The 26,458-nt window shown below is 35.2% G+C and overlaps 1 protein-coding gene across 1 annotated transcript; it reads left to right on the top strand.

Moving 5' to 3' along the window:
- Positions 1–2: 2 nt before the first annotated feature.
- On the top strand, positions 3–25,883 carry CDC16 (cell division cycle 16). The gene is made up of 18 exons (XM_016151969.2): positions 3–225; positions 3,366–3,420; positions 3,509–3,606; positions 4,842–4,880; positions 5,206–5,346; positions 7,122–7,281; positions 8,289–8,380; positions 8,876–9,009; positions 9,825–9,904; positions 11,020–11,069; positions 11,991–12,064; positions 13,673–13,798; positions 14,822–14,974; positions 16,420–16,483; positions 19,253–19,314; positions 20,292–20,427; positions 21,887–21,977; positions 25,392–25,883. Exons 1-18 carry the CDS (start codon positions 178–180, stop codon positions 25,649–25,651), a joined length of 1,863 nt encoding a protein of 620 aa, XP_016007455.1. The 5' UTR covers positions 3–177; the 3' UTR covers positions 25,652–25,883.
- Positions 25,884–26,458: the final 575 nt, after the last annotated feature.

Here is a 26,458-nt window from a genome sequence, read left to right as displayed (position 1 = left end):
GTCTGGCGGGAGCGGAAGAGCCCGGGCGCCTGCTGCGCGGCCACGAGCGAGGTTCCCCGGGTAGCGCGGCAATCGCGGCTCCAGGTTGGGATCTGGGGGTACCCAGCGGGCAGCAGGAAGGAAGACGCACGCTGGGACGGCGGAGGGTGCTCGGCCAGAATCACTGGCCGCGCGGCCATGAACCTGGAGCGGCTGCGGAAGCGCGTTCGGCAGTACCTGGACCAGGTGGGCGACCCGACCGAGGGAGCGCGAGCCACAGGATTCGCGAGTTACCCTTTGCCCGTAAGGGTAACTGTCATCAAGGTCTTGGCGTTGCATGGCCCATCCGAGCCTGGGCTTTCGTTTCAGGGTAAAGGCCCTGAAGGGCGGGATCCAGTCCCCCAGCCCTCTCTGCAACCGGGAGGAGCACTGAAAATGAAAGCCACTTAAGACAGTGTCAGCCTTAAACGTGTTGAATGTCCAGCTATGCAGTCAGCCTAACTCCTAGGCACCCAGTAGGTGCTCAATACAGACAGTGCTAAGTAAAAGTTGAAGGATTATTTTAGGAGTAAAGTTGCAAAGCGGTCTTTGAATTTAGCTAGCCAATAGAAAATTTTCGAGTTTTCATTCTTATTTGGCCGAATTTAAGTGAGTACAAACAAGCCTGTTGTCTCAAATCAGTACTTTAAAAAATTTATATTAACTATATCTGCGTTCCCTGCAGTGCCCTTCAGGAAACAGTTTAAGGAAAGAAGTGCCTACAGAATCAGATCAGTTTAAGCTATGATGTCACTTAATTTTAGTAAAATATATGCTTTCCTAGTAAATAGAAAACCAAGAAAGGGAGTTAAAAGCATGTTCAGTGTTCAAAATTTCATGTGAAATCATGCTGCCAAATATTTGCAGTGCGTTGGAGAGCTGTACTTTGGTTTACCGTGAGTGAGTTGAATTGAGCAAATGCTTCCTGAGCACTTTTTCTTTGGCACTGGGGATGCAGTGAAGAATGCAGCCTGGTTTCCACCCTTAGGACACTTAACATTGAACAGATTTGTCCATCCAATAAACATTCCTCCTCCCAGGCTGAGTGGCAGCTGAGTTCCTTGTCTGCATTCAGGAGGACTGAGGCAAAGATAGAAAAATTGAAAACCATTGCTAATGATTAGATATTGCAAACTAATCTTTTAAATTATCTGCTATTTTAAATACCTGCCAAACATTTTTTTTCTCTTTTTAAAACTTTGTATTTCTCATCCTTTATCCCACTCCCCTTTAGCAACCATCATCTTGTTCTCTGTGGGTCAGTTTCTGTTTTGTTCATTCATTTGCATTTTTAGATTTCATTTACAAGTGAAATCATACAGTATTTGTCTTCCTCTGACTTAATTCACTTAGCATCATCATATCCTCTAGGTCCATCCATATCTTTTTGCATTCATTTATTGATAGACACGTAGGTTGTTTCTGTATCTTGGCTATTATAGGTAATGCTGCAGTGAACATAGGAGTGTATCTTTTCAAAGTAGTGTTTTGTTTTGTTTTGTTTTAGTAAATAGCCAGTGGAAATGCTGAGTCAAATGGCAGTTCTATTTTTAATTTTTTTGAGGACTCTCCATACTGTTTTCTATAGTGGCTACATTCATTTACAAGCCCAACAGTGTATGAGGGGTCTCTTCTCTACATGCTCACCTGTGCTTTTTTTTTAATTGATTTTTTTGATGATAGACATTCTGACAGATGTGAGATGATATCTCATTGTTGTTTGAATTTGCATTTCCCTGATGATTAATGGTATTGAGCATCTTTTCATGTCTGTTGGGCATCTGTATTGTCCTTTTGGGAGGAACTTCTATTCAAGTCCTCTGCCCATTTTTTAATTGAATTGTTTGTGTAAGTTCTATGAGTTCCTTATATATTTTGGATATTAACCCTTATTGGATGTATCATTTGTGACTGTCTTCTCCTATTCAGTAAGTCATCTTTTCATTTTGTTAATAGTTTCTGTCACTATACAAAAACTTTTTAGTTTGATATATTCCCATTTATTTTTCCTTTTGTTGCCGTTAACTGAGACATACCCAAAAAGATATTGCTAAGAGTGATGTTGGAGGAATATCAGCTATTCAACATGAAGGAGGAGGTCAATGTGCTGGAATTGATGTTCCAGAAAGCTGACTGATCTGGATTACATTCAGTACAGGCTGGAATATGAAATCAAGGCTAATTATCTTGATTCAGCAGGCGAGAAAAATCCAGTTACACTCTTAAAGGAATTGTCAGCAATAAAGTCTCAATATTAAACTTTGCATGCACATTTTAAACCAATTGCTGTCGAGCAGAAAGAGACTAAGAGCCACATGTGTGCTACTTTCGATTAAGTCTTATGACCATGATACAAGAACTACAAAAGCAAACCACTGAGAGAAAACTGCAACACAGCAATTAAAAACTCACGTGTCTGACTTATGAAGTAATGGACTTGCAAAAGGGATCTCTAATGAAGAAGAGATCAATATCAGAGAGATTTAGGAAGATGTCTTGTTAGCACTTGATTAGAGGTGTGGGTTATGGTGAAGGAGGAAATTTGGCCTGGATTACTAGTGATGCCTTTTATAAGCAACGGGAATATAAGAAGGGCAGATAAATGAATATGTTTTAGTCAAAAGAATGGAATGGGAGTAAAGGGATTTAAAATATATGTGCACACACACTTAGTCTTGTAGTTTGAGCCAAGGAAATCTCAACACTTTTTATCATCTGTTTTTGTACAATGGGGATAACATAGATGTCCTGGCCTGTTGTAACGAATGTTCATGTACTATGTCAGTCAAGTGTGAGAAAGCATGCTTTGGAAATTAAAGGATAAAAAAAAGCGATGTCAAAGAGTTTTCTTCTAGGAGTTTTAAGGTTTCAAGTCTTACATTTAAGTCTTTAATCCATTTGACTTTATTTTTGTATATGGTGTAAGAAAGTGATCCAATCTCATTTTTTTTGCATGTATCTGTTCAGTTTTCTTAGTACCACTTATTGAAGAGACCATCTTTACCCTATTGTATATCCTGTCTCCTTATTGATTAATCGACCATTTAAGCAAGGATTTATTTCTGGGTTCTCTATTCTTTTCCATTAATCCATGTATCTGTTTTTATGCCTGCCGGTATACTTTGCAGTGTTTAAGTTTTTAAAAAATGACTACCTTCTTGAACTATTCTATTAAAGATCTTAAAAATTGTGTTTTATATTGTACCATTGAACCGAAACTCACCTAGCTAGATATGAGATCTTGTATTGAGATGTTGACTTACTATATAGCATTCTAATAATTAAGATGTGTTTAAAACTTGAACTAACAGAGCTGTTACCACCTTTTTTTTTTTTTTTTAATACAGCAACAATATCAGAGTGCTCTATTTTGGGCAGATAAAGTAGCTTCGCTTTCTCATGGTAAGTGACAAATTCAATTTTTTTTTCCTGATTTCGCCTTTCTATTTTACCTAGTACCTCTGAACATTTATTTAATTTTCCCCTCCAGAGGAACCCCAGGACATTTATTGGTTGGCTCAGTGTCTTTACCTGACAGCACAATATCATAGAGCAGCTCATGCACTTCGGTCGCGAAAACTGGATAAAGTAAGTGATTGTATGAACTTTAAAACGTTTCAAAGCTTTTTAAAAATGTCATTACATTAGTATTTTAGGTGTGTGCTTTATTTATGTCAAAATTATTTAAAAGGATTAAATTTTTCTTATTGAATGTAAAGAGAAACATTTTTATTCCTAATCTCAGCCTTGTCGCCCCCTGTCCTCAGTTTTGAAAGTTCTATTTTCTAAATAGCTCTTAAATTCTGCATATTTCTTTTCATCTCATTACCTCTAATACATGTTAAGCCGTTAGTTTGTCTGTTTTGTTTTTACCCCTCTTATTGTCTCTTTTCTCCATAACATCCTTCCCACCTTCCCTGTCTCCAGTCCCCCTTCTTAAACTATCACAAGGGAGGTCTTTCTAAAACACAGATTTGATTATATCACTGACAGTATCACTCAGTAATTTTCCATGACCTACAGGGTAGAATCAGATGCATTAATATATACCAAGAGTCTTTTATGATTTCTCACCAGTCTACTTCCAATCTCCCACCATGAATACATGTAACATGTACTCCAGTTATGCTGACTACTTGTACTTCTTAGACATCCGGTGATTATTCTGATTCAGTGCCAGGAGTGCTGACCAACTCCTCACTCATCGTTTCCCCTGCAGATAATTTCTTCAAGTGGCTAGTACTTTTTTTTTCAAGTAGAGTCAGCCTTCAAAATTTTTTAATATAAGTTTTAGGTGTATAGCATAGTGGTTAGACATTTATATAATTTACAAAGCGATCTCCTTGATTAGTTTATTACCCACCTGGCACTGTACATCGATATCACAATATTATTGACTCCATTCCTTATGTTGTACTCCATATCCCCATGGACTATTTCGCAACTACCAATTTGTACCTTTTAATCTCTTTACCGTTTTCACTCAGTCTCCCAAGCCCTCTCCCACCTGGCAGTCATCAGTCTAGTGTCTCGTACTTTTATGCCCTTCTTTCATAGTCTGCGAAAGAAACGATGTGCTGTGTTTGTCTCCCCTGCTATAACCTCCGGGGGGGCAGGTCCTCACTTCTTTTTGAATCCTCATTGCCTAGTAAACAGTAGGTTTATGGTAAATATGGGTTGAAAAGACTGAATTTCTTTTCTCTGAAAGAGTAACAGGAGATATTATGACAATCACTTTCTTCATTTTGTCTTTATAGTTTTCTCTCAGAGTGAAGATGCATATTGTCTTGACCACTTTTTTAATAGATTTATTTCTTTTCTAGTTGTATGAATCATGTCGCTACCTTGCAGCTAGATGCCATGTAAGTATGCTCTGGTTCATTTTTCTTTGGTAAAAGTTTAGTATGAATGTTATACATCCCTCACATATGTTTGAGAATTCTAATGATGGAGCTTGGCAAATTAGTATTTTATGAGAAAAAAAATTTTTTTGGTATTATTTGCTATAAAATATTGATCCTCCATTTACTAAAAGCTGACATGCATGAAGAAAATTCTACTTTAGACATTTTAAATTTCAGTAATGAGTAGGTATAATATTCATTACCCTTTTAAAATCTACACTATTTCTGTGTATGTCTAGTGTAAGGTTATGGCTAATGAATGGTATTTCTGTTTTCTACATAGTATGCTGCAAAAGAGCATCAGCAGGCTCTTGATATTCTTGATATGGAGGAGCCAATCAACAAAAGATTATTTGAGAAATACTTGAAGGATGAAAGTGGCTTGAAAGACCCCTCCAATGACTGGGAAATGTCACAGTCCTCAGTAAGTAATAATATAGTAAGCACACTTTAGTAAAATCAGTAAGAATCAGCCACTTGACATGGCAAACATAAATCATTTTGTTTTACTTGAGTATAATCATGTTAAAACAGTTTGGTTGCCACCTTATTTAATTTGCCACCAAAACCAAAATGATTCTGAGACCATTCTGAGCCATCAATCAGAAGCTGTAATTATGTCCTTAGGTGCTTGAATCTGAAATAGACTAGCTTGAGATCTTCCTTCTCATATTCAGTTCCTTTATCTACTCCCCACAGGTAGAATCATCTTTACCCTTCTTACTGTATTTCAACAGTGTTTGTACCTACTCCTAAGAAACCTTGATTCCCTTGGATTGTTTCTTTCCATGGAGTGGTTTGGTATTACTATTTATAATATTTTGTACACTTCAGTTTGTGTACTTCATATCTGCATCGAATTGCAAATTTCTTACAGAGATTATATAATAATAAACGACATCTACAATCTGGACTATTGTTTTTCTTTTTTTTTTTCTTTAACAGCTTTCTTGAGCTATCATTTACATGCCATGCAATTCATCATTTAAAGTGTACCATGGTTAGTTTTTAGTATATTCACTGAGCCATACAACCCTCACCACAATCAATTTCAGAACATTGTTGTTATGTTAGAAAGAAACCATGTACTGTGTAGCTTTCATCCACCAATTCCCCCATTTCCCCAGTTATTCTTTATAACGTATTTATAAAGGAACTTGGTTAATATATTTTTCACTTCAAAAAAGTAGGGATACTATGCATTTTTAGATATTTTCCTTTGATGTTTTTGTTTTTTGGACTGTTTGTTAATTTATGTGCTAAGAAGTGCACATTCATTTTTCTGCTAAGAAATTCATTTATGATGAATAATGGTATTATTATTTTTGGACTTCTTATCCGTTAATTTATCTGCTAAGAAATACATGATTTATTTGTGGTTAATTATTTATTTTATGAAACTTTTTTATAACTCATAGGATAGTACGTAGGTCTAAGATTCTCTCATAATCTCCTCCAATATTTTTTAAATTGTGATTTTATAATCTTCTTTATCCCTTCACCAATTTATATACCCATCTCTGATCATCTTTAAGCTCAGTTATGCATTTCTTGAGGTTCAGAGTCTGGTCAGACACATTTTTGAATCTTTTTATTAAAGGTAGTGGTGAGGCACCACGTGAACAGTTTACAATGTGTTGGCTCTGTAGAGAGTATCACCTCAACTCCTCACAGAGCCCTGTTACTTAGATGAGGAAGGAAACAGGCCAAGAAAGGTTACATCACTTGTCCAAGGCCATTATAAGTGTCAGAGCTGGGATTGAATTCAGGTCTGCCCAATTCCAGAAAGCCATGCTCCTAACCATTATTCTACATTGCTGCCAATTTTCTAATATTTACTAAGATCCTTTCATTGCGATCTACCTATTGAACTATATTAAAGTTTGATTTAATATATGTATGCTGTTTGCTGTTGCTAAATCCTTACCGTATTTGAGACAGAATGAGTAATGAACAAAGCAGTGACATGTACACCATTTATAAAGATTTGTTGAAGTGAGGAGAACCTAAGGAAGATAGATTAGAGAAGTTTTATTTGCTTTCATGTTTCTATTAGTTTATACTATGTCTGACAGTTGGGATAGAACAGATCCTTTTAGATGTAAAAAATAGTCTCAGCCTTTGGGTAATATATAATTTTTGATCAAAAATTAACTCGAAAAGTATTAACTTAGTATTTGGCTCATATTTTTCCAACAGATAAAGAGTTCTATTTGTCTTTTACGTGGGAAAATCTATGATGCTCTAGATAACCGAACCCTAGCTACCTACAGCTATAAAGAAGCTTTGAAGCTCGATGTCTACTGTTTTGAAGCATTTGATCTTTTGACATCACACCACATGTTGACAGCCCAAGAAGGTTTGGATGCTCAGGTGTTTTTATGTTTAACACAATTGATGTTGTTTGAGTTGTTTTTTTTTTTTTCTCTAAAGTCTGTAGAATCAACAGCAGACCACATACAGGTTTAAATAGACCTATTCACTTCCTTAATGTTTTCAAACATGAAGCACATTGCAAAATACAATATTGTGCAGTGCCTCTTATAGTTAGAATCTTTAGGGATTGTGATGTGATGAGGCCATATTTTTGAGAAGTGATTTGAGGTAGTATAAACCAAGATTTCTGATTCAGTGATTCTCAACCTGGCTGCTCTTGAAATCCCTGAGGAACTTTAAAAACAGTAGTGTGCAGGCCCAGTCTTCAGACCAGTTGAAACAGAATCTCTGATAGCGAGGTCCTGGCATCAGAGGGTTTAAAATTCTCAGATGATTCTAAGGTACGACAGGGCTAAGAACCATTGACCTAGTGCATTGGCAGCAACGTGAGATGGATAAACGAGAAACAGAAAACGAGGTTGTTGCATTAATAGGATGCAAACATTCTAGCCTAGTGCATTGGTTTTCAAACAGGGTGGTTTTGCCTCTTAGGGGACATTAGGCAATATCTGGAGACATTTTTGATTGTCACAACTTGGATATGGTGAGGCAGGGTGGGAGGTTGCTACTCGTTGCTAGTGGGTAGAGGCCAGGGATCCTGCTAAACACCCTGCAGTGCATAGGACGGCCAACACAACAGAATAATCTACACAAAGTGTCAGTATTGCTGAGACTGGGAAACTGGACTTGTGGTCCATCAGTTTGCTGATGACCAAAATTCTCCTGGAAGGTTTCATGGCACAGCCCTCCAGGTTCTCATCACCTGGGTCTGGAAGCACTAAGTTTTCTCTAGCACATTTTGATCTTGTTATTTTCTCTTTTGAGTTTGATTTACTTAGACCAAGAACTATATGTAGAAGAATATTTTTCATTGCTGACTTTTTTCCCTATAAATATTGTGAGGATTTTTTTTCTCTCAATGTTTTTAAGAAAAAGAACTTCTTGAATCACTACCTCTTAGCAAGCTCTGTACTGAAGAACAGGAATTGCTACGTTTTCTATTTGAGAACAAATTAAAAAAGGTAAGTAAAAGCACAAAGTTAGTATTTGCTTTCTGTAAATATCTTCATTCAATTTGGCCTTCCTTCTTTTACTAGTTAAATTTTTAAAAATTAATTTTTATTCATTTAACATATTTGCAAGAGTAGACTTAGATTTATTTAAAATGTATGATGTGACTCCTTAAAAAATTTCCAAAAATACCTGTCTAACCCCCAGGGACTTTTTTTACTGAAAGATTGAACTATCAGATAAATGTAATGATGTTACATGAAAATGAGGATTTTCTTATGCTTCCTGAACTTCTACTTTGTAAAATACCTCCTATCATGGAATTCTGTGATGAAATTGGGAAGAGAGTTAAATTTCTCGAGAGGAGAATGGATGAGTCTTGAAATTAAAAGTTTCCAGAGACTCACACACATCTTTGTGTGAATTCTTTAAACATTAGGGTCAAATTGAGTCTGCCTTTTGATTTGGTATTGCTCATTGAATTTATCTTTATCTTTCTGTTTCAGTATAATAAACCTAGTGAAACTATCATACCAGAGTCTGTAGATGGTTTACAAGAAAATCTGGATGTGGTAGTGTCTTTAGCTGAAAGACATTATTATAACTGTGATTTTAAAATGTGCTACAAGCTTACATCTGTGTAAGTATGCTCGCTTATTTTTGTGTAGGAACATAGAGTTCAGTCCATTTCACCTAAGAAATTCATGGGACATGCTTTCTGAGTAATTTTTAACTGATTGATGATAATTTAAGTTGCCTTTACCATTTTACAGAGTACCAAAGGGACTCTAATTAAAAGAGCACATACAGACACAGGTTTATGCACATTTGTAGGGTTATTCCATTAACTTGAGATTGAGAGTATACATGTTCCTCATTTCAGTGTTTGATAATTTGCAAGTTTGAAAATACTATTCTGGCACATGGTTTTATAAAATCTCTTTGTTGTTAAAGTAGAGACTAATGAAATCCTGTAGCTGTTGGGTACTTAGACTCATTAACTAGCCATGCCATCTCCCCCCATACCAGTTTTCCAGTGTACACAGCTCAAACTTGTCCTTTAGCTAAATTACATGTACTATTTTTAACAAATCTTTGGGGTTGCTTAAATCATTGAATTCACAAAAATTTTAATTGACAAATACTTGTGATCTATTTTATATTTTACATTGTTTTTGATTCTTCTAAACAATTGAACTACTTATATGTGACAGTTCCATTGATATAAAGTAAATGTATGCGTTGTTTATTTTTATTCCTTCCAAATAAATTAGAATTTTCCCTTTCATTTATAACCTAATTATTTAATTCAACCAACCTGAAGATAATGGAGTTAAAGTATTATAAGCCACAATATTGTATATAATGCTGTAGTGACTACTTAAACATAATTAATTATAATGAGTTCTGTTATATACCATTTCTGGGGTATTAATGTGCTGCTTTAACTTTCAGAGTAATGGAAAAAGATCCTTTTCATGCAAATTGTTTACCTGTACATATAGGGACACTTGTGGAGCTGAATAAAGCAAATGGTAAGATTTTTTAAAATTAAAATAATAATTTTTAAGACAAATTTTTTGTAACTCTTGAAATTTTGTCTCACAAATCCTGGATAATTGAGATTGCAAGTAATGGCATAATGGAGTTCTACAGTAAAAGTAAAAACTATAGGTAGAAGTTCTTATCAAAGTGGCCAATGGTCTGTCTTGTTACCCCAACAGAATACTATTTCTGTATCGTTGTTTCCTGCTTCCCTTTCTCCAGTGTAATTTGTGGTTTGTGATGGGTGGCAGTTTTGCTTTCTCTCTCTCTCTTTTTTTTTTTTTTTGTAAAATCAATAAGCAAACTGATATAGTAAGAGTCAGAATTGTTTAGAAGTTGGAAGATGGTAGATTTTTTTGCTTATGTTTCCCATATTTTAACATTTTGGAAATATTTAATTGTGCTTGGACTGCAATTGCCCTTAAATCTTTCAAATAGGCTAATGAACTCTGTCAAAAGGAAAAAATGCCAGCTACTCCAACTCCAAACCCCAGCTGCTCAAAGTATTGTCCGTGACTAACAGCATCATATCTCCTGACTGCTTGTTGGCAATACAGATGCTCTGGTTGCTTTGGTCTAATGAATTTAAGTCTGCATGTAGGAAAAGTCTTTGTGACGTACAAGGACTTGCATATTACTCAAGAGGAAATCTTGCTGATTTGATAAACTTGAGAGTTTGGTTAACCAAACTGGTTTTGAGGGGTTAAGATGGTCCATGATAGGCCCACAGAGTAAGAGACATGGGTTTTTTAAGGTAGGTGAGGTGCTTTGAAATAATCTCTTAAGCACCATAAAGTGCTTTATCATGTGTTATTCATCCAATTTTCCAGTCACTCAGTAAGTGCTTACTGCCCACTTATGGGTCTGGCATTTGGTAAGGAGTTGGGAGGGTGAGGTTTGAATGAAACAGCCATAGTATCTGCCCCTTGGAGTTTCTGTATTTCATTTGTTAAATGAATTTTGTATCTAGAAAGAAAGAAAATTATGAAATAATTGTTGTCAAAACAAAATTTATGTGATTACAGAGTTGTAACTGGGGGAAAATCATCTTAAAATTCATTTGCAATGTATAATTTTATTCTTTTTTTCTTTTCCCCTAATGTAGAACTTTTCTATCTTTCTCATAAATTGGTGGATTTATATCCTAGTAATCCTGTAAGTAAATATAAACTTTTTTATAGTGTTTTTTCTTACTTGAACTTATTAAAATGCTTTAGCAGTATTTAGACAGTAGCTTATATTTAAGTTTAAACAAATATGTTTATTTTAAGGTTTTGGAATAGAATTTCCTAGTGCTTATGATAAGTAGAAACAGCATTAACTTTCTCAATCTATGAAGGTATTTTTTTTAGTCTAATGTAATAGCACAAAACAAAAATCATAATTTTTCTCTGATTATAGAAATCATTTGTGCTCATTATTAAAAACACAACATAAAGATAAGTAAAATATTGAAAGTAAAAGTCACACTCTCACCTCTGATAAGCAATGCTGATAATTACTTGGTAGCTTTCTCACATTGCATATATAAGGTAACATTAAATTGTGTACCAATTGAGTCATTGTGTCTTCCAAACTGCCACAGATCAGAACTAAGACCTAGAAATAGAAAATGGAATCAGAAACTCTGTCCTTAAAGACAAAAGTCAAGAATCAGGGTCTACATCTCAGGAGAGAGTCTGCATCCTAGACCAGTGTGAAAATATAGAGGCGAAACCAGTGCAGAAGAAATCAGCTAGTGATGTAGAACCTGGTAGAACCAGGGTAGAGCCAGGGAAGACACACGTTACAGGTGGGAGGCCAGGACTCAGGCTGGATTTGCAATAGAAAGTGTACAGGAGCCTCGTCTTGTATTGAATGATGCAGGGACTTGATTGAAGGCATCTTCAGGAATAGCTGTGAAGAATCTGTCCCCTTTTCATCCAGGACCCTTAGTAGATAGCCTGTCTCAGAGAAGTTTTTAACTTGAACTAGAATATGGGGTGGAACATTTAGTCCATCCTCTGACCTAATTTGTTAGAGAATTCCAAGTCAAAGTTTAGCATCTTTGGTCATGGTAAATTTTGAACTTTGCAGGTGTCTTGGTTTGCAGTGGGATGCTATTATCTCATGGTTGGTCATAAGAATGAACATGCCAGAAGATATCTCAGGTATGAATTTATTATCTTCTTCCCTTTATGGTGAATCTATATGAAGAGATTTCTTGCTCATCTGCTTTGATACAATAAATAGTACTTTAAAAGCAGTGTAAAAGAATAAATTTTTTCTTTGACAGATTCAGTTCAGCTGCCTCAATTATATACCTTGCTCTTTATAAGATGTTATGAGAGGAGACAAAAGTAATCAGTGGTGTAGATCTTGTCTTGAGGAGCATATAATATATTTAAATTTTTATTTATAAATGAGAAGTATGAAACAATAGAGAACAGTAGAAAGTAGTTTGAAAGGTTCTGTTTTTCATTTACAGAGATACTATTACCCTTTCACTTTTAGGACTTTTGTTAATAGTGAAATTAAAACTTTACATGACATTAGGGGTCATTAATTTTGACTTTAAAACAGAATTCTTGGTATAGTAAACTGCTATGGTTTTAGTTTAAGGACTTCCATGCAGCCCAATCAAAGTACTTAACCAATATTATTCAGTTCAAGTGCAGGAAAATGTTTACTATATGAAGCACTAATTACTAAAGATTTAAAATTTAATGATACTTGTGATTTCCTCCATGCAAACAAAATAGAAATGGATCTAAGGGAAAGCGCATGAACTTTGGGCATAGACTTGAAGCCTAATCCAAGTTCTGTCACTTACTACCGATGATTCCTTGGGAAAGTTAATGTTTCCATTTAATTTTCTCTAAAAATGGGATGTAATACTTGGAGCCCAGGATTTTAAGTAAAATCGATAAGTTGACACGAAAGGATCCTGTACTGGGAAGAAAATAGAAGAGTGCTCTGGTGTTAAGCACTTTGGAAACCTCGCATGTGCTTTTTTCCTGGAGTAGGAAGATAATTTGTGTTGGGAGTAGTGCTTTGAGCTTTGCTGCTTTGATTTAGTATGCTTTTTCAGTGACGGACTCCTCATGAAACAGGGAACATTTGGGTGAAAAACTTAGAAAATAAAATGCTAGGAAGCATGGATTTTACCCTTTATATTTTCCATGTTTTGTAATATGTTCTCTTTGTTCCTTGTTGTGGGTCATCATTGGGCTACTGATTGAAGACTGTTTATGACTATTTAAATAAACCATGTAGTCCAGTTCACGGAACCAGGGTGACTATCTTAGCACTGTCTCTAGGATCTCACTTAATCTTTTGAGCCTCAATATACCTATATTTCAAATTTAACTAATTTATCTTTCAAGTTATTAGGATTAGATATAATATATAAGGCATTTAACATGGTGCCTGGCACAAAACAGGCCCTCATTAAATGACTGCTGCTACCACCATTTATCAACAAAGTTGCGAAATAAAACTCCTGAATTAAGTAATATTTGTAAATTCTATGTAGAATAATAATTAGTTTAATAATAGTGCCTATAAGATTGTGGACCTCTCCTAATTCTTAAAATTTTGATTGTACTATTAAACATTCATTTCAAATAAATTAACACAAATGTTACATTAGTGTTTAATATGTTGACAGTTCAGCTCATTGTTTGATTTAATTTGAACATCCTTGAAGTCATCAGCTTACATAAAATTAACATCTTAAGAATAAATATTATATTAATTGAAGGAAATCTCTTGTTTAGTAAAGCTACAACGCTTGAGAAGACTTACGGGCCTGCATGGATAGCATATGGGCATTCATTTGCAGTTGAGAGCGAACATGACCAAGCAATGGCTGCCTACTTCACAGCAGCACAACTGATGAAAGGGTATGACAGAGCAAATTTCTGGTTTTCTAGGGTAGTGACCTGGGGAGAGGGAGCTGGGAATAGGACAAGTTAAAACGTCACAAAGTTTGCTGTTCTTACTGAGACTCAGCTGTTTTTCTAGAATAAGCACTCCTTAGATTGTTGTAAGCTTTGGTTAACTTCCAGAGTTCTGAAAACATTTATTTTGATAATTTTTGGCAGTGTTCTTGTTGCTTTTATGGAGGAATGGATTTTTGGAGGTCCTTACTCTGCCATTTCGAAAGTACTTCCTCCAGGTAAATACTTTTAAAGGGTTCTTTGCAACCCTTCTGTAGAAGGTAGAATCTTGAATCATGATTCTTGGTTAGAACCAAAGGACATAACAACTAGTCAGTCAGTATTTACTGATGTTCTTACATCCATCTTCAAAGAAAGATTATCTTACTGTGTTTAATCACTGGTCTGACAGTGTAAATTAAAAAGTGATTAGTACTTTGTCCATAGAACTATCTCAGAGTATATGAAAATGGAATATACATGATGTAATTCAGAGCTCTGGTGTAGAACTGATAATAACATATAATGAGAATCCACACAAGGATTTAGGTTAGAAAGTCTGAAGCAGCTTCATAAAGGGAAGTGAAACTAGAACACAGTTATGCTAAATAGTTCTGAATCAATAAAACACAGTTAAGGATAAATGGTTCTGAATCAATAAAAGAGAAGGAGGAAGACATTCTAGGCTAGAAGCGTGACGTTAGTGTGCATAGACCTGCCCTTCTGCTTTAGAGGATTTTTACTTTTGTTTTTTACTGTTTAATATTGAAAAATAAAGGTAAATGGGTTGCTGATAAATTTTAGAAGTGGTAACTGACGAGTCTAAAAGCCCATTTGATATTAAGTGAAGTATTAGAAAAAAAGTAAATGCTCTGTTTTGGCCATGTTTATATTATTTTGCAGGCAGGATTTGAAGTCAGTAGATTAATTTCTGCTGAATTAGAAAGTTTTTGGTATTGAATATGTGAAATTTTTCAATATTTTTAGGTGCCATTTACCAATGCTATATATTGGATTAGAATATGGATTGACCAATAACTCCAAATTGGCTGAAAGGTTCTTTGGCCAAGCTCTAAGCATTGCACCAGAAGATCCTTTTGTAATGCATGAGGTTGGCGTGGTTGCATTTCAGAATGGAGAGTAAGTACTGAAAGGCCAAAAGCCCTTCTGTTTTCCTTTTTATAACTAGAATAAAACCTCAATCACGAGAATCTTAACTGATGAGAATGACTATTCAGTAGATTTTTATTTTTAAATGTGTGCTATTTTTGGAGAAGGTGGTGGACAGTGAAAAAGGAAATAGAAAGTGTTAGCTTGGCTTTCTTTAAAAATAAAAAATCCCGAGTTTTGATCCCTTTGATGTGGGCTATCATAAGTCTTGTGTTCCAAGACTGGACAGTTGTTGCCAACTCTATAAACTCACTGAATCCCATGAAATAGCTAGAGGCACTGCAGAATCTTCAGTCATCTGTCTCCTTGTTGATTAGGAGTTGGATGTATACATTTGAGAAAGTTTTTACACAATTCCGAAACAAAAATGTTTTCTGTTTAGTTACCAGTTAATTCGAAAATCAAACTAATAAGAATGGCTCAATCTGAGTTTCCTGGTTAATTGAGGTGTTACTATAGCCTGAGATACTTATAGAATAAGTAATTCAGTGTCATACTCAAACAGAAAAATATCTACAACCCTTTGCCCTAAATTAAACATAAATTTAAAATAGTAAATTAGTACTGCTATAGTGGTTTGTCGTGGCATATGTGTGTATTCTAAAATTTGGTTTATTTATTATTTATAAAAGAAAGTTTGGCGCTTTAAAAAAAAATAATGTAATAATTTAATTAACATACAGTTAATTTATTTTTAACCTCAGTGTCAATTAAGGTGCTTTCACTTACACAGACAACATACATGTTCCCAGCTAAGGTCAAACAAGTGATATTCTGCCTTCTTATTTCTCCTCTCCTACTGTAAACAAGTGTTCTTTTTACAGTCTATTTTGTGCCACATTTTTGTGCTTCTAGTTGATGATTTCATTATTTAAGATGATCCCCAAATGTAGGGTTAAAATGCTGTCTAGTGTTTTTAAGCATAGGAAGGCTGTGTTGTGCCTTGGAGAAAATACATTTGTTAGGTAAGCTTTGTTAAGGCATGAGGTATAATGCCATGAGTTCAATGTTAATGAATCAACAATGTATGTTAAATTCGACATCATTAAACAGGAGCATATATAAAACAGATTATAAGTTAAACAGTTGATGAAAAAACATGATGAGATGTTTGTAGGAATTTAACCCTGTATTTCCACGGAGAACAGTGGTTCAGTACTCACGAAAGCAATGTTCACAGTGACTTTATAGAATATACTTACCAAAAATGAGAATAATGACAATTGACTGTATCTGCTGAAATCTTGAACTCCTGTGATGTTAATAACATAAAATTAATCATTTGTCATCTGTCTTAAAGTTGATTGTAATAAACTATTTACCTCATTTCATTTTAGTATTACTAGAAAGATGTAAATTTTTCTTTATACTTCCTAAATATGAATAACCTACACCCCTTTTTTCTTCTATTTTAGATGGAAAACAGCAGAAAAATGGTTTCTTGATGCTTTGGAAAAAATTAAAGCAATTGGGAATGAGGTATTTTATGTAATATCTGTAAATACGCAACATTACAATCTTAAGTGTATTTACTATTGAATGAGGAAAATAATATAGACAAAAAAATTCTGTCTTGCCTAGAAGATAATAACCTAATATTTATTATATAATAACCTAATATCATAACAAATGGCTTGTTAATGTTTGAATTGTTGGGCAATTAACTGTTTTATTACATGGTACATAAAGAGTTTGTTTCTAAGTGAGAGGACAGATGTTGACTGCTTCTTAATAGGTTCTTGTTTTAATATGTGGGAGTAATTAGAATATATTTGATGATAATTTAATACAGAGAATATGTGATGGTTAGTGGAAACTGGTGGGCACTGTAGCATCTAACAGAGCATATCCTTCTCTAGAACCCAAAAGAACCTTATCTTTGATTAATGAATAAATATAGCAGCAGATTCCACTTTTGCAGAAATAGGGTTAGTTGTTGTTGAATTTTAGACTTGTTATTCCTCTTCCTTACCTATACTTAGGATACATTTAGACCTTACAGTATTTGAAGTATTTAACAATGTTCTATTAGATGAAAGATGTACCCCATGACTTTGTGCTCATGAATTAATTGTCCAGCTAGCATGGATGTGTATACATTGGTATTACTTTAAAATAACAGTTTTAGATATTGTAAACTTTTGTAGGTAAGGGATTTGCACGTTGCTACTCTTGTGGTTCCTGATTCTTTTTATATATACCTGTTTTGTTTTAATTTGTTCTGATTGTCACTTCATATCTGCCCACAGCTCACATCTTCTTTGGCTGTTAGTTCCTCTTTACTGAGAAGACATAGCTCCCTTGGGCTCCTTGCCAGGTGGCAGTCCACCTGTCCCCATAGCCAGAGTTTTATTACTTTGTGCCTCTTCTTTTTTGTTATGAACTTAAAAACACTGTATTTCTGTGTGTTTATACAGAAATACACACACACACACACACACACACACACACACACACACGATCTTCCACAGCTCAGTCTTGGATAGTCTGGATAATACATGTGTTTTTGTTAATATAGGGTTGCCACTTATCTATCACTTTGCCAGTTTTCAGAGAATTGAATACCTTAGGACAACCATCCCCAACCTTTTTAGGCCTCAGGGACCAGTGCTCCTATGAGAATCTAATGCCTGATGATCTGAGGTGGAGCTGAGGTGGTGATGCTAGTGCTGGGGAGCGGCTGCAAGTACGGATGAAACTTTGTTGCACTCAACCACCACTCACCTCCTGTTGTTCATGGCCCGGGTCTTAATCGGCCACGGACCGGTACCAGTCCGTGGCCCAGGGGTTGGGGACTCTGCCTTAGGACCTTGCTACTCAAACTAGACTAGTCGTATCAGCTTGTTAGAAGTGTGGAATCTCAAATCTACTGAATTGAAATCTGCAGTTTTAGCAAGATCCCCAGGTGATTCCTATGCATAGAAAAGTTTGAGATGCACTGTCACAAATGACACTTAAAATTGAAATTGTATTCTTTGATGATTAGAGCACTTTGAGAGTGTTACAGAAATTTAATGATTTTAAGTTCCAAAGTACAATAATATGAAACCATCGAAATGCCCATTAAAAAGTTATGCGACGAGGGAAAAATATTGTTTGACTTTAGTTATCAACTGCAGCAAATGTCAAATAGTCATAGGAAAAGTCATGCCTAAGAGTCATAAAAGAGTTGTTCTTATTCACATAGGCTGTGCCTCCTAGAGCCAGGCTCAGGAGAGTTACAATGTGGCTCAGGTCTGTTTATTCGTTTAGTTGAGACTTATTATGTGCATGTCAACTGTGTCTTAATTTCTGAGTTAGGCATTGGGAAGCAATAGAGAATTGGTTTGATATTTCCTGCCCTCAAATTTATTGGGGAATGCAGATAAGTAAATTGGCAGTAATAATACAGTGCACAGAAAGAGCTGTGATTAAGGAAATAAGAGAATCCACATAGAGGGGCAGTTAACCCATACTTGGGGTGGGTTAAGAAATCCTTTTGGATACAATGTTATACATCTCAGTCCTAAAGGATGATCAGTGTTAACCAGGCAAAAGTGAGGAAAAAGGGCATGTTAGGTATAGAGAACAGTATGTGCAAAGTTGGAGCTAATTCAGTATGGCTCGAATTTTGAATTCATAGAAAATATCAAGAAATGGGATAGGAAGGTTAAATGTGGATCATTAAGGGCCTTGAAGATGATGTTAGAGTTTGTGGGACAACAAAATATTTAAGAAGGGCAGCATGGTCTGATTTGTCTGATTGGAGCCCAGACAAGACTTGTTATGCTGAGGAAGCTGATAAACAAGCGTTGGTGATTCCTGGAGGGGGCAGAGATGACATGGGTGCCATGTACAGAGTGGCAGGGTAATCAGAAGGAAGTGAGGTTAGGGAGCTGGAATGGCAGGAGAGAGAGGATAAGAGTTTAGCGCATGGCACATTAAATTTGAAGTGCTTGTGAGATTTCTAAGTAGAAATATTTAGTAGGTAGATGGAAAGCTCTGGAACGTAGATAAAAAATTTGAACTTCAGCATAGATGGACTCTTTGACAAAATGGCACAAATAAAATAATAGCTTCCTCAGCAAGTATCATCTAGTAGGAAAGAAAAATAAAAAAACCAACAGATGAAAAAAACAACTTGTTTAGCGCTGTGCAAGCACCAGGAGAAAGCCTTACTTGCATATATATGTGAAATAATACAGTGCAAGCAGGCCAAGCTGAAAAGTGACCTAGGTAACTCAAGGGTTTGATGTTGCTATGTTTCAGGTAACTGTTGACAAATGGGAACCTCTGTTGAACAACTTGGGGCATGTCTGCAGAAAACTTAAGTAAGTGAAGTAGAGCATTTTCAGAAATATTCTTTGTGACAAGTTTACTTGATTTTGTATAGCCTTTTCCATATTTTTATTTTATAGAGCCTCCATCTTTCTTGCACTTGTCTGCTCAGGTATAACAAGCATAAAAATAATTACTTTTATTATCTCTTGATATAATTTTATTTTAGTAATATGTTGAGAATTATAACTTATTTTCTTATTAAAAATTTTTTAATATTAGAAATTAATATTAAACAGAAGGATCTAATTAAAACCACGTCTATATTCTAACTCACTGTTTTCCTTTAGATACCAGTTTTATAGCATGATAAATAGATGACAGTTGGAAAATAGATTCTTTGGTTAAATAAGTTTGGGAAACTCTAGGTTACTCAAAATTTAACAGCTTTTTCTATTTCAGAATTTCTTGGAGTGTTTACTGTGCATTAGAATTTTCCAAACTTCATTGCTAACACAACCTTTTTTTCATACAAAATTTTACAGGGAAAGTATTCCAGAGAACTTTGGAGAATGCTGTTTTAAGTAACTCCTTTGGACCTTAAAGCAAAACTCTTGCTTTTATCCACCCATGGTGTAGGTGGTGTAGGTGGTGTAAGTGGTTTGACTTCACATAAAGAGGCCTTGCCATGTGATGGGGCAGTGGCCCAAGAGTCAAATATTAGGTTCTAGTTCCAGTCTCCTGCCAAACTTCAAAAGGAGTGCAGCTAATATTGCCTCAGGAGTACCCTCTGCTGGCCGAGTGAGCAAAGCAGGAAAAAAATTTCAAAGAGGTGTTGCAATACACAAAAGTGGATATGAAGGACCATTACTTGTCTCAGTTGTTGTTTTGATATAGGAAAATGTTAATATTTTTACATAGATGAATATTCATCTTAAACTTAGGAATTTAGTATTTTTACTGTACCCACTAATTGTTTTCTCTTTCTTCCCATTCTCCTCTTCACCCATTTCCTCTCATCTTCTCACAGAAAGTATGCTGAGGCATTGGATTATCACCGTCAGGCATTGGTGTTAATTCCTCAAAACGCATCCACCTATTCTGCTATAGGGTATATCCATAGTCTGATGGGCAACTTTGAAAATGCTGTGGACTATTTCCACACAGTACGTCTTTTGTTTTCTGTAACTTTAAATCTGATCGATATTTAACATTTCTTTTTTTAAAAGAGCTTTTCTAGGCAATGTTTTATTACTTTACCATTTTAGAATTCTTCAGGCAGCCTTGTATTTTGTTATTTTCTGTGCAAATAAAAGCATTTCAATGTTGTAAATTAGAAACCAATGTGAGACTTGCATGTGTGTGGTGATGTTTGTCAGCCCAGTCCTTATGTCTAGGTAAGGAATATAGAAATTTATGTTGCACAACGAGAGCCCTTTGGGAATTCCAGTCTTTCTATTTATGATGTAGAATTAATTTACTTAAGTCACTTTAATAGATGAGCAAAACAATCTGCATTCATTACAAGAAAAGTCTCTTTTTAATCCATACTCTGTATTTTGTCAAATCTAAGCCACCATTAATAAGCAAGATGACCATAAAAAAAAATACACTGCTATTTAAACTTTAACATAATTCTTTCCTATCACTTAGTTTTTTAAAAAGTTTATTTTATTATTAGTTTCAAGTATACAGTACATTGGTCAGATATTTATATAGTTTATGAAACAATCCCTCTAATTACTCTATCTTCCCTCTGGCTCTCTAGCCATTGCAGTACTGCTAACTGCGTTCCCTATGCCATGGTCCCCATTCCTGTGACCATCTATCAATTACTAATTAGTACTTTTTTAACCCTTTACTGCTTTCTCCCAGCCCTCATGACTCCCTCCCCTCTGGTCATCACCAGATTGTCCTCTATTTGTGCTATCATTTAGTTTTTTTGTCCGTAGTAAATGTGGTGTTTTGGACATATTAGGATTATATTTTTATCAGGGATCACTCTAGTACCTGCATGAACATGAAAATGTAAGTTAAATAGTTAAGGTATTCAATTCTTCACATTCAGAGTTTATTTCTTCGAAATCGCTTTTTTACCAGGTGGTCTATATTCCTGTTTTCCCAAAGATAAAGTCATGAGTGATAGATTCATAGCTGATTTCCAAGGGATGGCTAGAGCTTTTTAGGCAAGATGATGTCCTGAGGGTCCCACTGATAACCAGAATACTGAGCTAGTCAGAAGTGTGGACTAAGCAAGTTTTCTTGTTTGTGTGACCTTTCTAATAATGTATATTTGAATACTGTGTAATTATTGTCTGTGATTTAATTAATACAGAAGCTTAGAGGGCTCTAAGTGGAGATATAGTTTTTAAAATCTTTTTGGAGAAGAGGGATTTTAAACAAAAAATAAAATAGCATAGTGACCCTCCATGTACCCATTGCCCACCTTCAACAATCATTAACTCATGGCCACTCTTGTTTTAGCTGTATCCCCATTAACCACCTCCCTCTACCTCTACCCTGGATTCCCTAGAGTATATTGAATTTAGTTTTGCAGGAATATTTTTAAACAAAAGAGAAAAAATACATTTTATTATAATAACCATGCTGAATCTTTTCTGGCAGGCCCTTGGTCTTAGGCGAGATGATACATTCTCTGTTACAATGCTTGGTCATTGCATTGAAATGTACATTGGTGATTCTGAAGCTTATATTGGTAAGATTATAATTGTTCTTATTAACATTATATTCCATTTTTTTTACATTGTTGTATATCTGTTCAGGTTTCTCAAATTTTTATGTAAGATTCTAAGTTTATCTTTTTAACCTATCTAACTATATTAATATAAGAAGTTCCATTTATTTTCTTGGGGCAATGCTGTGGGAATTAATGACTTATTAAATATTCATTCACCTTAAAGTTGAGTACTTGCTCTATGCAAAATACTATGATAGGATATGTGAAAAGCACTTATGATATACAAGAATCATCTAATTGCATAGTGGAAAGATCCTTAATAATAGACCTTAATAATGTAGGGCATAGCTTATTAATCTTTACATTTCAGTGGAATATTAAGTTGGCTTCCATTCACATTATGGTGCTTTAATTCTTTGAATTTTTTTAAATGATAAGCAAGTCATAAGACAAGTTTGGATGGAATTGCTGTACTTGAATACTCATTTATTTATAAATATTGTAAGATAAAGAGGGTGCAGTGAGGTTAAATCTTGAGATCTGGACTTAGGAGTTGGCAGAGTTCTGTCACAGGACATAAAACCACGGGAAAAGATATTATATTAGGTTTCAATAAAATTAAGAACTATTCATCAAAAGAGCATGTCGTAGTTACTGACAACATATAGACTCATCAAAGAACCTTTGTCAATAATACAAAAAATCCTACAAATAAATAAGAAAAATTTCAGTTAAAAAATGGACAAAATACTTGAGCAGGAGCTTCATCAAAGAGGATATCCAGATAGTTACAAAGCAAATTAACTTGCTTAATATCATTACTTATTAGGGATATGAATTTAAAACCATAATGAGATACCACTGTACATCTTGTCAGGATGGCTAAGAATTAAAAACACTAATAGTGTCTAGTGTTGACAGTGATACGGAGCAACTGGAACTTTCACGTATTATCGGTGAGGTTATAAAACTTCTTTGGAAAACTGTTCAGTATATCTCCAAAAGTTAAACAGGCATATTATATCAGTTATCTGTTGCTGCCTAATAAACCAACCCACAAAATGTATTATTTCTCATAGTTCTGTGAGAGATTGTTGGCTCATTTGGTGGTCTCATTTACATATGTGGCTGTGGTTAGCAGACACTTGGGCCCGATTGTCTAAGATGTCCTCTTATACAAGTGGGGACTTCAGCTGACACAGCTAGGCCTCTCCATGGGGTTTTTTTATCCCAGGCTTCTTCGTAGTGTGGTGGTTGCAGGGCTCTAAAGGGCAAGAACTAAAGCTTCAAGACCTCTTGAAAGCTGGAAGTTGCATCACATTCTGTTCATCAAAGCAAGTCATGTGATTATGTGCAGAGTCAACATGGGAAGGGGTTATTCAAGGGCATTGTGCTGGGAGGTGTGATTCATTGGGACTATTAGGGTAGTGATCTAAACTGAGCTTATGATGTAGCAGTTCTCCCAGGTATATGCCCAACAGAAACAAGTGCCTCAGTAAGTCAGAGTATACACAAGATTATTCATAGCAGCTTTATTCATAATAGCACCTAACTGGAAATAACTGAATGTCCACTAATAGTAGAATGGAGAAATAAATTGTAGTATACTCATACAGTAGAATACTACACAACTGAAAGGACTGACTACTGAATTATGTTGTAACATAGATGAAATGTCACAAATTTTGACCAAAAAAAAATGTACTGATTAATTCTATCTATACAAAGATTAATAAAAAGCGAAACTAATCAGTAGTGATAGAAAAATCAGCAGCAATTACTTCTAGCTTGGAAAAGGGAAGTATTCACTAGAATGGGCATGGGGTGGCTTTTTGTTTATTTGTTTGTTTATTTTTTTTTAATTAATTTTTTTATGGTGGCATTGGTTAACGAAATCCGATGTTTCAGTTGTACACTTTAACAGTAAGGTGTATATATATTTACACTGTGTTCACCTCTCATAGTTAGATTTCTTTCTGTCACCACGTATTTGACTCCCTTTACCCAGTCTACCTCCCACCTCCCCCCACCCCCTACCCTTTGGTAACTACAAGTCTATAGTCCATGTCCGTGAGTTTCTGTTTGTTTATCCTGTTCATTTGTTGCTTTTAGGTTTATATCCCACATATAAGTGATATCATGTGCTTTTCAACCTTTTCAGTCTGGCTCATTTCACTTAGCATGATTATCTTGAGGTCCATCCATATTACCGCAAATGGCAATCTTTCATCTCTTCTTATGACTGATTGGGGCAGCTTTTTAGGAGCTGAAAATGTTCTCTTTTGGTCTGGTGGTAGTTATGTGAATGTATATGTATGTGAGAATTCATGCAGCTTGTGTACACTTTATAATTTGTAGGTTATGGCTCAATTTTTAATAGGTAAGAAACAAAAAAGAAGTTTGAGCTCTAGCATCCTAAGACCCTTGGTTGATATCTCAGCTCTGCCACTCAGCTATGTAGCTTTGGGGCAATTCTAGCCTCAGTTTCCTCACTTATTCAAGGAGAAGTTGTAGGGATTAAATGCAGAATTTTCCTATGCAGTTTATTAAAAGTCTAGAGATACAATACTGAGTAGGACAGACATTTTGCTTGTTCTCACAAAGGTAATCGTCTTACAGGGGAGATTTCCAAGTGTGTCATTCATTACATACTACTTTTTATTTTACTGAGGTGTACTTGACATATAACATTAGTTTCAGGTATACAACAGTGATTTGATATTTGTGTGTATCGCAGAATGAACACCACATAGATCTAGCTAACATTCATCACCATACATAGAAAATATTTTCTTGTGATGAGAGCTTTTAAGGTCTACTCTCTTAGCACCTTTCAAATATGCAATATAATATTATTAACTACAGTCACCATGCTGTACTATTTTTATTTTTAGAAGTCTATATGTCATTATCATCAAAACATTATTACTGAAAGCTTTTAGTTTGATCTTGTAAAATTGTCATTTTGTTCATGTCAGAAATTACCGAACCTAATATATCCCTTGAAAGTCTTTTATTCCTAAGATTTTAATATGTGGAAAATATATTTCCCATTACTGTGAATTTATGTGCATAAGACTTGTGACTATATCAATGCCAAATGCCAGTAGGCAGTTCCTGTCTGTAACAGCTTAGAAAAAGTTACCTACAGGTTTCTATCAGTATTTAAGGGGCTTTGGAATGGGGCAGTTATTGAGCCACACTGGAGCTGAAACTCCATGTGCTTCTAGAGATCTTCCAGCAATCTCCCTTGGTAATAAAAATAAAATGAAGAAGAGGAAAATTATTGGAATATTTTTTCCTTCAGAGCTATACTTGTGCTTTTAAAAGTACCATTTGCTTTAATAATAGAGGCAGTGTTCTGTAACAATGAAAATGACAAATAAGTGATGAAATTTCTTATTTTATTCTTATTATGGTGTTTCTTTTTAGGAGCAGACATAAAAGACAAATTAAAATGTTATGACTTTGATGTGCATACAATGAAGACACTAAAAAACATTATTTCACCTCCGTGGGATTTCAGGGAATTTGAAGTAGAAAAACAGACTACGGAAGAAACGGGGCTTGCACCACTGGAAACCTCAAGGAAAACTCCAGATTCCAGACCTTCCTTGGAAGAAACCTTTGAAATTGAAATGAATGAAAGTGACATGATGTTAGAGACATCTATGTCGGACCACAGTACGTGATTCCAGACGGGTCCTGATGTCGTTTTGTCCTAGAGTAGAGTGTGTCAGTGTTCTTTCTTCGCATCCTTGTCATGTCTTAAGAATTTCCCATTTCTTAAAACGAATCCAGATTACACCTCTACATTTAGGAACAGAGACCTGCCTTACAAAACTGGGTAGCACACCTTTGCAACAGATGTTTTCTGATCCTGCAAAAAAATTATGCATAGTAGAATAAAGAAGGTAAACCATTTTTGATGCCTTTTTTTCTTCTTTAGTAAATGTTTATTTTGGACTAATTTTAGATTTGTGGAAAAGCTACAAGGATAGTACAGAGAGTTTCCATGTGACCCTCAACCAGTTTCTTCCCATTGTTAACATCGTACATCACCGTGGAACCTTTGTTGTAACTAAGAAACCTACTTGGTACGTTACTAATAACTAAACTCCAGGCTTTATTCGGATTGCACCAGTTTTTCCATTAATGTCCTCTTTTTTGCCCCAGCTTCCCATCCAGTGTCATACTGCACTTAGTTGTCACATATCCTTGGGCAATTCTTGACGGTGACAATGTCTCAAAATCTGCTCTAAGAAATAAATTGTATGTGTGGATATAGATATAGATACAGATAGGTGGCCATTTTAAGCATTTGCAACTGTGCAGTTCAGTGGCATTTATTCCCAAATTTTTTCATCACCCCGAACAGAAACTTTATACCCATTAAGCAGGAACTCTCCACTCATCCCTCCCCCGAATCCCCGGTAACCTCTATTCTACTTTCTGAGTTTTCCCATTCTAGATAATTGCATGAAGTGGAATCATGCAAT

The sequence above is a fragment of the Rousettus aegyptiacus genome, unplaced genomic scaffold (genome assembly GCF_014176215.1).
Source record: "Rousettus aegyptiacus isolate mRouAeg1 unplaced genomic scaffold, mRouAeg1.p scaffold_m13_p_11, whole genome shotgun sequence".
NCBI lineage: Eukaryota > Metazoa > Chordata > Mammalia > Chiroptera > Pteropodidae > Rousettus > Rousettus aegyptiacus.
The sequence above is the reverse complement of the archived record's forward strand: the minus strand, read 5'-3'. Positions and strand labels throughout refer to the sequence as shown.

What these genes read in the sequence shown, in the direction of transcription:
- CDC16 (XM_016151969.2), top strand. Translation starts at nt 178, where the DNA reads ATGAACCTGGAGCGGCTGCGGAAGCGCGTTCGGCAGTACCTGGACCAG. An exon ending in CATGTCTGCAGAAAACTTAA is followed by an intron (nt 19,315 to 20,291) that starts GTAAGTGAAGTA and finishes ATCTTCTCACAG; the next exon opens with AAAGTATGCTGAGGCATTGG. An exon ending in TGATTCTGAAGCTTATATTG is followed by an intron (nt 21,978 to 25,391) that starts GTAAGATTATAA and finishes GTTTCTTTTTAG; the next exon opens with GAGCAGACATAAAAGACAAA.